This window comes from Octopus bimaculoides, chromosome 1, assembly GCF_046866305.1.
Source record: "Octopus bimaculoides isolate indiv1 chromosome 1, ASM4686630v1, whole genome shotgun sequence".
Lineage (NCBI taxonomy): Eukaryota > Metazoa > Mollusca > Cephalopoda > Octopoda > Octopodidae > Octopus > Octopus bimaculoides.
In genome coordinates this window covers 26,283,959-26,297,184 of record NC_142928.1, presented here as the reverse complement: position 1 = coordinate 26,297,184, position 13,226 = coordinate 26,283,959, and the positions used below count along the sequence as shown (strand labels likewise).

The 13,226-nt window shown below is 34.8% G+C and overlaps 1 protein-coding gene across 1 annotated transcript; it reads left to right on the top strand.

The window, feature by feature from the left end:
• The first annotated feature begins 310 nt into the window (after positions 1–310).
• On the top strand, positions 311–8,056 carry LOC106880082 (interleukin 17-like protein). Its single transcript, XM_014929894.3, has 2 exons — positions 311–575; positions 7,165–8,056. The coding sequence occupies exons 1-2, from the start codon at positions 555–557 to the stop codon at positions 7,693–7,695; spliced, it is 552 nt and encodes a 183-aa protein (XP_014785380.1). The 5' UTR covers positions 311–554; the 3' UTR covers positions 7,696–8,056.
• The last annotated feature ends 5,170 nt before the right edge of the window (positions 8,057–13,226 follow it).

Below are 13,226 nucleotides of genomic sequence, written 5' to 3'. Positions count from 1 at the left end.
TGAAGCATAAACGTGTATACTAGACATAGAAGGAAAACAAGCGAAATAAGACACAAGGCAGTGAAGTCTCTCTGAACCACAGTGAAAACAATATTATATATATATATATATATATATATGTATATACATTAATCAGAAACAGCCAAATACTAATATTTAAGCACCAAATAACTACGTAATTCATACTTTATGAACAACAGCAAAATATCATCATAGTAGCATTTCAATAACCCTGCGATATATTTGATAGAAAATTGTTACAGAAAAAAACTCATTTCATTATTGAGCTATTGAAAGTCATCTATACAATATCTGAGTAAAACTTGACACAAAGAACTGAATCAAACCAGCAGTCTTACAATATTTAAAATCAAACTCCATATTAGAGTTTGAATTTTTAAAAAATTCTACACATATCCACAGAAACCGATAATTTATTTGAGTAATTACTTATAATCTCGACTGAATCAGGAAGGAAGCGGTGTAATTCTTAATTCAAGCATCAGTCAGTAATTTATTTTAACCCGACAACAATCTACCTCTGAAAGCGGATAATGTATTTCTCCTCGATTATGGTAAGTTAACTCGGATTTTTCATTTTATTCTTTATTTTGGATACCCGTGTCTATTATCATTTACATGTATAGTGCGTTTTTTTTTTATATTTAGGGTAATTTCAAGATGGTGAGTTGGCAGAATCGTTAGCATGCAGGCCGAAATGTTTAGCAGTATTTCTCCCGACGCTACGTTCTGTGTTCAAATTCCGCCGAGGTCGACTTTACCTTTCATCCTTTCTGGGTCGATTAAATAAGTACCAGTTGAACATTGGAGTCGATGTATCGTCTCATTCCCACCTCTGCCAAACTGCCCTTGTGGCAAAAATTTAAAATAATTATTTAGGGTAATTTTTGCGCGATCTGTGTATAATAGTAGTCAGTTGTTGGTTACGTATATATCAACCCCGACTAACAATTTATATCAAATTTTTTCCGCTATCAGAAAATATGTCTATATTTTTCCTTCGTATTTCTTTAAATTGGTAGTTGACCAGACTTAAGGTATTTTCGAAAACCGGGTTTTATTTTTATCATTTATTTATTTATTGGTTTATTATAGATATATTTCATTTACATCTGAAGTGTGTAAATAAAGCAATGTGAGAGTATTAGTTGTTTCAATTTCTGAACGTGTAAAATACTGCTGTTATAGTTTCAATTTATTTAAGACGAAAATGAAGTTAGAGTAACACATTTACGCAACACAAATGCAAACATATTTATATAGAAAACAAATCTCATTTCTTTTTTTCTCTTCATCAAAATTTAAAATCTTTCTGAAATTCTAATTTTCTGTTCTTCCAAATATAAAATTCCGTAAGGCGGTACGTTTTTAACGAGAATGACAGTCAGTTAGTATGATTTCTGAGAAAGAGCCTCGGTCTAATAGGAACGTGTGACTAAGTATCATACATCTATTAAATGGGAGTGTTAAACTAACATTTAAGTGGTATTCTCATCACTACAACGTACCATAATATGTACGTTAGGTTAAAGAATACATTCTATACGTACAGAAATAATGACAAGGACATTTGTCATTCATTAACATCTTTCACTGTCTCCGGAAATATTTCCGATACTAATTTTATTCTCGCTACATTAGACATGTTGAAACTAACTTAATTGGAATGAATCAGTTTACTTCGATAATGTTGGCTTGAATTCACGCAAATATCAAACATCGTGTGTATATGTGTGTGTGTGTGTGTGTGTGTGTGTGAGGGAGAGAGAGACAGAAATAGAGAGAGAGAGAGAGAGAAAGAAATGGATAGATATAGTGTAGTACTGAGATTTTAATAAGCTCGGGAAAAATTCAATTTAGCGAGAGATAAGTACTATTTAATATACAGGGTGTCCACAAAGTCTGGGTACATGGAATAAATAAAATGATAACATAAACAATTGAATATAAGAAATAATAATTTCTTAAAGTATGTGTTAATCCCCATGTACCCAGACTTTGTGGACACCCTGTATATAGAAGATATACATGAGCTACTTTAAGTTTCCTGCTCAACTAATGTAATAACTTGACAGGTTTGTATCGTACACGATCCGGTAATTGTTTAGGCTCAAATAACATGGTTACTCCGCGAAGAAATACTAGAAATAAAAAAAAAAACCCCAGAAAACGAGATAAAGCGTTAAGGGAAGCTTTAGGTCAGGGAGTTAATTCCGCTCACGGAATCAAGATTTACGTCCCTTTAAATGTGGACCTTTGTTTTAACTAATCATTGTCATTAAAAAAAAAAAAAACTGTTCCTTGTGGGGAAAGTTGAAAAGGGAAAGGTTAAAGAGTGTTTTATACGGCGAGGGAACATTTTCCGGTTTGATAACCGAAGCTTGTGGAAATGTTTTCATCTCATAAAAATCTCTAAATTTAGTTCAACTCACTTCAATTTGATAACGTCGTGTGTACTTCTATTTATACAGAGAATGCACTATTTTGACACGTTAATACTCAATTTACCTATTGCCTGATTCGTGGCCAAAGTTGTGAGTGGTTACTCACTGTTATGTTGAATGCGTTTTTCTTAGACCTTGGAGAAGAGATGCGATGTTCCTGAGATTTTAGTAAAAGACACCTGCACAGTTTTGAGCTGTAGGAATGAAACTTGCAATGTTGCTTAAGAAACAATTTAACAACACAGTCACTCCCAAATCTACTGAATGTTCTTAATGCGATTATCACATTTGGACCATTGCTGCTGGTGAATCTGTAAAGTGTGAAGTTCCTTTTCAACAGAGTTCCGATATTCTACATAATGGAGATTCTCTAAATTTTCTTAGAGAAATCAATGTACAATATAGAAATAAGACTTCCTGTAGCACGAAATTAAGATAACATCTAGTTATATTTGTTGAAGGCTTTTTTTTATATTTTATCTTTCATCTTTTACTTGTGTCAGTCATTAGGCTACGGCCACGCAGGGACACATTCAATATAGTTTCCCTCCAATACTTGAGTTGCAATTATCTTACCAACTTTTGCAACTGCTTATGCATATTTTCTTCCTCGCAACAAAATTTGGACGAGAAGCTGTTGTTTCAACACCATAGAATGCTCATATGAAGTCTGCTGGTATTGTTCTTATCAGTAGCCTTTTTTTTTGTCATATATTCCGCCATGTCGTATTTCTTACTGCTCGTTCGTAGAGCGAACAGTTTTCTAACGACAAAAAACGTCGTTTATCTTAAACTTTACTCAATATTTTTGAGAGTGTTTGTCGTCTTGGGATTTTAAGGCTTTGATTTATTTACTTACTCACCACAGACTAACAAGTCACATTCTGATTGTCTTCTATTACTCACTGTTGCATAACAGTTTCTACGTTAACGAAACTTTATTTCTTAAAAAGCAATCAAATCAAAATGGTGCATTGAGGCAGCATTGACCAAAGACCACAATAAGAGATTTTATTTGAACTGGAAAATCTTGGCAGTGTAAGTTTATATTGTGAATCCTTTTTCGTTGGATTTTGTGCAGCTTTACCTATGTGTCTGCATTTGCAGCAGTTATTTGTGGTAGTGTAGCTTTTCACACGAAGTGTTGATGAGCAAATCTACAAAACGTAAGTATACGGTTAATGTTAAGATGTGATAGACAGCGTAATACCGCTGGATGGTGAAGGACTGAGTGTAGGAGAAAGGCTCCCACAGACAAAAGCCCCATAGTTAAAGTATGAAAGTGGACAAAAGCCCACGGTTATAGTTTTCGATTATTTTATTTATTTTTTTATTTTCCACCTTTTACTTGTTTCAGCCATTAGGCTGCGACCATGCTGGGTCGCCGCTTTGAAGAACTTTTAGTTGAACGTATCGACCCCAGAATTTTTTTTCTTTTTCCTTGTTACAGTTATTAGACTACGGTCATGCTGGGACACCACCTTGAAGAATTTTTAGTCGAATGTATGATGCTAGAATTTTCTATATTTTTACTTACGTCAGTTATTAGACTGCGACCATGCTGGGGCACCTCTTTGAAGAAAGTTTAGTCGAATGGAACGACCCAGAATTTTTATAAATGATTTTCAACCAGCGCATGAAGTTAAGCCAAGAAGGTATTTCCACAAGCTAGAAATAACAGCCATATCTCTTGAATTTTTTTATACCCCCCCCTCGTTTTTTTTTTATTTTCTAAAGATCTTTTTACTTGTTTCAGTCATTGGACTGCGGCCATGCTGACGCACCAGTTTGAAGAATTTTTGGTCGCAGAAAAATCAGCATTTTAAAATATATATTTAAAGTTGTTTGCTTTCTTCTCTCAGCACTTAAAGGTTAATGAGAATAAGTTGACCTTTTAAACTTTCTTCGGCCGTTGAAGGTCTAACAGAAGGGTAGTCATTCAAACGTACTTCTTATCTTTTGCCTAAATAGGGAGATGAGTGTTTCTCCATAAAAATGACAAATTCTGTTTTTTCTGAAGAAAAACATGTCAGAGACATGTGTAATATTTACTTTCATTTTATGAGTGTATACATAGTCATTCAAACGTACTTCTTATCGTTTTTTATGTTTCTACACATTTCTTGAAGCAAATGCTTTCCCTTTTGTTAGAATTCAGATAATATTTACATTGAGTAGTAAAGGCTCTTGTGTTCTGTTATTCTATTATTGATATTAAGATTGATTTATTTTCAATTTCAAACATTAAAATTATTCTAAAAATGAGGAAACACACGGAACATACCATTCTGAGGGACATAGATGTTTTGACGCAGTTTTTCGATTGAATATATTTTGTTTACTTAAAAATTGGAATTTTGGACAGTAATTTTTTTTTTTTTACAACCGCAATTTCCGTTTCTAGTTACGTCGTGAAATTATAAAACAAAAAAATTGTAAGATTTGGCTGTTATCTCTAAAAATGTGGAGAGACTTTCTAGGCTTAACTTCATGTGCTGGTTGAGAATCACCTAAAAAAGATTCTTAGGTCGATACATTCGACCAAAATTTCCTCAAGTAAAATGAAAACCAAAAATTAATTATATCACAGAAGTGGTTTTGATCAAGCTTAAACAAAATTTTGGGTTCGATACAGCCATCTAAAAATTCTTCAAGGTGGTGCCCCAGCATGGCCGGCCGCAGTCTAATAACTGCAACAAGTGAAAAAAAATTCTGGGGTTCATACAATCAACTAAAAATTCTAAAAACGAAAAACTAACCGAAAAATATAACCGTGGGGCATTTGTCCTATAGGTCTTTGATCCTATGGGTCTTTTATCCGAGGGTCTTTTGTCCTGCAGGGCTTTTGGCCTAGGGGGCTTTTGTCTGGACCCCTGAAGGAATATATTGCGTACACATTCATATAGTCGTTTATTGCTTTTCTGAGCAGTGACGAGTGAGAGTATGGTAATTTTCCCCCTCTCTTCATACTACATTTGTTTTCCACTAGATTATGATTGTAGGCTCGGTGGAGGTGCACAATATGCTACATGTTTCTATTTGTTATCATACATACATGCATACATACATACATACATACATACATACACACACACATACATACATACATACATACATACATACATGCATACATACATACATACAAATATGCATATATACATTATATATATATAAATAGAAAGTGAGGAGAGAGTTTCTTGTAGAATGAATAAAGTTATTGATGCAATTATTTTTCTCATTATATTATGCGTTTACATTTTGTTTGGACAAATACATTCAAGGTTTAAGATCATCTTATAGTATTGTTTTAGCAGACATATAGCTGTTCGGTATGATTATAACAGAGAACTAGGCGGGCTGGAGATTGTTACCCAGATATACGATCAATAACGTTACATTTATGACCATATCTAGGACAACATTATCCCCCCGTATTCTTTATGTAATAAGTTAATACGGTATGAGTAAGTCATATTGATTCTTCTCTTTGCAATAAGTCAGCTTACAACCTACCGTTACTTTCTTCAGTTGGCGCTGTGACTGCTTACAACATAGCTCGCTACTTATTTTGAATGGTTAACAATGCTACGGTAGGATAGCACATAAACCTAAGAAAGCAATTTTGCTCGTCAGATCAAGATGTTCAAAGATCTTCACTGGGACACAGTCAGGAGAGCACGAGCTATGTTCCACAGCTGTCTTCGAGGCTGTGGTGGAAGAAACTCGAGGATGAAGAAACTTTAAGCAAGTCATTTGAAAAGTTTCTCTATATTTTTGTAGTAGAATATATCTTGCTAACTATGGCCATATATCATAAACTTATATTCAATCGAAAGAACGGACTCAACTATAATTTACATATTTACTTACCTAAAAATGTGTTTATAAAATTTAGACGACTTCAAAAATATATGTTTGCACAAAATAAAGCATTCCTTCTGTACGTTATGTAATTTACTTTTACCTGATAAAATATGTAGGACTTCAGTACAGCAAAATATTCACACTTTGCAATGTAAGAAGAGGCTGCTGTTGTGATGTCCCACTGTAGATTGTATATTGTATGTATTCAACGAGTTAAGATTAAAAATGTGCTTAGTTTATATAGTTGAATAACGTAATCATTTGTACCTAAACGCATGTGTATGTAAGCTGAAACGGCATTTAAAGAAATTAGTTGTGAAACTTATATAATACCAACAATAATGTTTTTGATTTCGATCCCTAGTTAAAATTGTTTAAAGCATTTGCTCTGTACTTTCAACACATTTTCAACAGCTTAAATCATGATCAATTGTATATAGTTCTTTTTTAAAGTCTCTTTACTTCTTAGCGTTGAGATTAAAATTAATAGAGAATGATCTTGGGAGGTTGGTCTACGGCGACAAGGAATATAGATTTCACTGACCATGTCTCTTAAGTCCGCACTTTGTTTTCACCACGTCATTTACTCTAGAATAAAACCTCCTGAAAAGTATATTATTTCAAAAGAATTATATAATTTATAGTTCTGTGGTACCTTCAGCCATTTTTTAGTTTCCAAATAACAATGAAATTTTTATGCATCCTGCTAATAATAATGACTATTTCATCTACGAAAATATTAATATCGATTCGAATAATAAAACTGTAATGAACAAAATGAATAAGTTCTATTATGTTTATAAATAAACTATATGTTGTGCTTGTTTCTTTTCAGACTTGCTCTTATACGAAGGCTATTTTGTTTGCATACATCATATCTTTGATATACGCAAAACCAACTTCAGACCCATGTGAAGTTCCAAGTGACTTAATGATTCAGTATAAGCGACTCACTAACGCATCAAGTGAGACTCTGTTTTTCTCTCACACCCCTAAATTTACAATGGAATCAAAAGAAATAAATTTAATTGTTCCCAACAACGAAAGTAAAGTTCTCAGCAAGGTTTCCACTTGTCCTTGGACTATCGTTTATGTAAATGATTCAACCGTTTACCCTTCTAATAGAGCTGAAGCTGTATGTAGCTGCAAAACGTGCAATGGATCTTCTTCCATATTTCAGTGTGTTCAAGTTTTTACCAAAGCACCAGTCCTAAAACGAACAAACCAGTGTATAGATGGACTATACGTCTTTAAACCGACAGAAATTGATGTGCCAACTGCCTGTGTATGCGCTTCGGTTATATCTTTAGTAGCTGGTTATGAGAAAAATGATAATAATTATAATAGTGATGAATACGTGTACTAAGAAGTTTTTCGTTTATAATAAACTTCATATCTTTTTTCAATCTTATTCGAATTTTGCTTTAAAGTAGTGAAGGTGGGTTGACAGAATCGCTTGAGTGACGGAGAAAATGCATTGCTGAGTAAATTGCGTACCTTTATTCACCTAATTTAAATCACACTGGACTTAATAAAATAAATAACAGTTAAGTACTCGAGTTTTAGGCTTATGCCTACTTAAAAAAAAAAGGAAAGAAAACTCTAAACTTTGTATTGCAAATATTATTCAACTATATTTTCGATATTATACTTTTATGTAATTTATATTTGAAACAATAATTTATGTGTATATTTTTTATATTAAAAATGTTTTTATTGCAAAATAATTTTCTTTTGTTCTTTTGATGTCTTTTATTCTATGCCAATAACGCCAATAAATAGCAGCCTCTGATAATTAGCCTAATTTATTTTCTTGAATGATAGATATGTTTAACCTGTTCAAACAGAATTCCACAAATAAGTACCTGACTAGAAATCCTATGTCATGCATCAGTGGGCTATCAACTTCGAGAAATTTAGTAAATTAAAGGCTATCCTACGATAAATCTTTTGTTTATCATAGGATAAAATTTTGGCCTATAGTCACCACTTGTTTCACATCGCTTGCATCGTTAGCCTGCTATCGACTCACGTTGACGAATCGTATATTAACGGAAAAATTTATCTTTGAAATTCCGTGTGATCCGTGATTTAGCTTTGTCCTCCACTATCTGCCTTTTACGCAAAAGTGATCTACTTACCATCACGACTAACCTACGCTTACGCAAATAATACTGCACTTCATTCTTCTCTAACTTTAGCTAACCATGCATCTTCTATGCGTGAACTAGATGCCCCTCGTAAAATATGCACCAATTTTCTGAACAGAAACCTAAAAGGCATGCTCCAGATAGGATTTGTGAACCCGCCTCTTACAAAATCAAGAAAACGCAAATGCTACTGATATAGAAGGAGACATCGTCTCATCACATAGAATAAGATGACTTGGTGCAGTTTTGGACACATCCGATTTGGTACGGCTGACAGAATATGTAACCTATTTTTGTCATTGTCCTCTTGGCGCTGGAGACAGGCACACACTTATGCACGCATGCACTGCACGCGCAAAGAAATGTACATATGAAGAGGGAGAGAGCGGGGATGATAAGATATGAAGAGTGAGAGAGCGCGGTATGATAAGAAAGGCATTACAATTTATTAACATTATTATTAGCATAACCACTCTCCCTCTCCTCATACACACGAAGAGAAGCATGGTTACTCACGAGAATAGCAGGAGAGAGAGAGAGGGAGGAGATGAGACAGAAGAAAAACAAGATAAGTATTATAACGTCTGATGTCAGCGTCGAACCAGCGACGCCCAACAAACGGTGCTAAAACGGTTGTACTAAAACGTCTCATTTCTTGCATGACACCATTCGTACATATGAGCATCTAGCAGCAAGAAAACCTACAATCCTTCTAAATATCAGAACTTAATATAGTCCAGCTACTGTTTTCAAGCGAAAACACATCTTTAACATTAATTAAGACCGAGTCACAATGGCTGAGATTTTTCTTCAGAACAATTAGTTTCCAACAATTATTGTTACTTTCCACCTAGGCTCAAGTTAGACGTACAATGTCATATTACTCCTTCATCAGTGATGATGTTATTGCATACATTAACACCCCTCAAGCTTGCTGTGTCCTCTCGCTGTCTTTCCTACCGTTACTAAAATGGCAGTGACTCTTCAAATTTGGCTTGTCACAAATTACAGCCATTCTGACACGTCCGATTCCCTCGTCTATTCTCTTTACTCACACTTGTTTTATCTACACATACCCAGGTCAGTCACGTACCTCCACACCCAGTAGTTATTTCTTTCCAGAAAGTCACCATTTTAGAATACCTTTCCTTCTCATGTTTTTCCTGCTGGTGTTGATTTACAATGGTTCAAAAAAAAAATCAGTGGTATTAGTCTAACCTTCCTCATTTCAATAGAAGATCCTAACAAGTGTACAAATCAGATCAAATGAAAATCAAAAATGTTGTGTACCTTCAAAGAATGGCTTAGTTGTTTGTGAGTGGAACCGTGCGTTAACATGCGTTAACATCGTGCGTTAACATAGTATATAATTTGCTTGATTTTTAACTCATGTTAACATCACTACAATAAGCTGCTTGATTTTGTTTTCTTGAGCAGCAGATTATGCTCTAATGTCAGCAAAAAACTACGAAAGCTAACCAGTGACATGAGTCAAAAGAATTACAGACTCATTTCACTTAAGACTGAAATGAAGTCTTATCCCAGAAGTCATGAAGTACAAGAAAACTTTCCTAAGAAGTACCGTCAGCATCTAAGAAGTCACTGTACTCAGATATGTACTGGCGAATACCATTGCATAAATATGCACATATTTATACTTATCTAATTACAAATCGATACATATGGAAGCAACACAAATATATACTTGGAGGTACGCAAAAGAAGCCGGAATTTTACATTATCTTATTCGCTTAGTCTTGCATATTCACACTTTTATCGCCTTCAAAGTATTCGCCATTTGCAGCAACGTGTCAGGATGCGTTTTCCACTATTCGAAGCAGTGCTAGAACTCTTTTAATGCCTCTGTCGTATTTTTCTTCACCTTTTCTACATCTACAAATTCCGCAGCACCAGCTTTCCTCACCAGTGATGACCTTCGTAAAAAGGTCCGAACCAACTTCCAATTGTTCTTTCAGTTCATGATGCGCATTCAGTCGTGGTCGCTTTTGATCTTCCGTGACCAAGCGAGGCACAAGTTTTGCTGCAACTCACTTCATTAGCAATTCCGGGTTCAAAGTTCTTTTGGGGGAGCTCTAGGACACACTAGTCATATCAACAAGTGCGTCAATTCTTCGGCGACGGTCCTGCAAAATCAGTTCATGAATTTTCGTGATGTGTTCAATCCTTCGGGAGGACGATGGTCATCTTGAACGAGGTTGGTCCTCAAACGATGAATGACTATTCTTAAAGCGTAGAAACCAGTCGTAAGCTAGTGTTTTGTTCATGTTAGAGTCCTTGTGAGCTGTTTTGAGGTATGACAACTATTTCGCTTATTGTTTACTCCATTGGAAAACAAAGTTTCACGAAAGCACGTTGTTCCTTCGTTTCAGCCATCGCAAAAATCGACGAAGAAGAGAGAAGTACTGCAAAACAAAGACGCACCACGTGGCAGTACGACTCTAGCCAAAGGTGCCAGTCGGCAGATTGATGCCTGATGGTTGCATCAACTGGCTTCTAGCGGCGGAAGCCTGAGCTATAATGGGTTTGCCCTACAAAGAACGTTTCCGGTTACATTTGGGTACCTCTTCGTATTTAGAGAAATATTCTACTAGTGGCCAGCATGCGTAATAGAGTCAATAGACAACATATTTTTCATATAAACTAATGTACATTTCTATATACAAAAGTGGTGACCCTAACAGGACACCTTATTTGCTGAAAAGTGCAGTTAAAACCCAAACCACGGATAAGAGTAATTTCAAAGGGAATGGAAATCGAGTTATGACATCAATAAGCAAATAAAATAAATTGCCATCGATGTCTCATTAGCATGGACGCTATAATTAATGTATATTTGTGGAACACTGAAGACACACATGTTCCATTTATATACATTATAACTTTTCAAATCCACCGCGCAAGCGCAGCTGCAATCAGCAGCAAATGTTACATACCAACGTTCTTCAAAATTGCGAAAAATTTTACTATGGAAATATTTAGGGTAGAAAATTTAGAGAAATATTCTACCACTGGCCAACATGCGCAATAGAATCAATAGACAACATATTTTTCATATAAATTAGTGTACGAAGAACGTTGGTACGTAATTTGTAGTTGCTGTCGATTGTAGCTGCGCTTGCGAGGTGGATTTGTAAAATTAAAATCTATATAGATGGAACATGCGTGTCTTCAGTGTTCCACAAATAAACATTAATTATAGCGCCCACGCTGGTGAGACACGGATGGCAAATTATTTTATTTGTTCATTGATGTCATAACTCGAGTACATGTGGTAACTATTGAAATGTTTTTATTTTTTATTCCCTTTGAAATTACTCTTATCACCTCTTTTGTGTATAGAAAAGTACACTAATTTATACGTATTTGTATATGTGTATACACACACACACACACACACAAATATATATATATATATATATATATATATATATATATATATATATATATATATATATATATATATATATATATATATATATATGGGAGAATTTACGAAAAAAAAAACAACAGACGAAGACAGGTGGTGTAAACAACAAATGGATGTATTAGTATAACGCTCGGGAATAGAGAAAGTCTTTAACGTTTTGAGCCTACGCTCTTCAACAGAAAGGAACAGGGTAAGAAACAAGGAGAGAAACAAGGAGAGAAAAAAATATATGTGTAGTGGTCAGCGATCTATCATGGTGAATATATATATATATATATATAAACATACAAGCATATATGCATATATATACTAGCAAACGTTCGTGATAGAACTGGAGTCTAAAATAGCGTAATTCCGCTTCTCTCTATGCTTAAAATAGAGGATTATTTGACGTAGTCGAGACAGAAAATAAAAAATGAGCTGGTATTCAAAAAGGAACATGTTTTATTTGCAGATATCTAACATTAAAATGTGAAAAAAATGGAACATTATCGTTCGGAATGCCGTTTATTAGAGTGGATGGCTGAACAAACGGTACAAAAAGCATAAACGACATTGCTATGGACATGATAGCAATCTGTAAGAAACATGTTTCATAACAATATGAAATTACCTGAGGCATCTGTGCATTGAAATGAAAAAAAAAAAAATGCTTGATTTTAACAATGGCCATTTGTTGGAAGATTAACATAACCTATTGTGAGGAGTAAATAAGCGCAATAAGGTCAACTTGAAAAGGCTTCCAACTCAACGGAAAAACTATTGGAGGGCTGCCTTGTAAACCACGTTTTCTGTCAATCGGGAGTGTAGAAGAAGAGATTGACCGAGTTTGCAACTCTATAACGCCCAACGTACAGCTGTCCGTGTGATAAGCATGATGTATCTTTATCCAGCCCAACCACTTTTAGTGACTGCCTATCGGTTTGTTAATGGTCATAGCAAAGCTTAATCGAATAGGGAATTGAACTCTTTTCATCGGAAAGACACAGTCAGTAGGAGTAAGTGTATCTCCGGGAATTAAAATAGACTCGCCAGTGCCTTTACCTGTGATGATTGTGGATTCGAGAACGATATCCAACATTTACTTAACAGCCAAACGTGTGCCATCGCAAAGCCGAGGAGGGTTCAAATTTCTCAAGAATATAGTAGGACAACCAAGTTTAAGGCTAAGTTTATGTGGTGGCAATCCCGACGAATCTTGTGAGTTTAAAAAGTTTGTTGAGAAAAATGTTATTTGTGTTGGCTCAGTAAATGAATCAACCGAAGTATAGCATCGCTCTTGGGTAGGAAGTTGACGAA

Excerpts from the sequence above, each read along its gene's own strand:
- LOC106880082 (XM_014929894.3), top strand. The coding sequence starts at position 555 with ATGTATTTCTCCTCGATTATG. Across the intron at positions 576-7,164 it reads TGTATTTCTCCTCGATTATG|ACTTGCTCTTATACGAAGGC; the intron begins GTAAGTTAACTC and ends GTTTCTTTTCAG.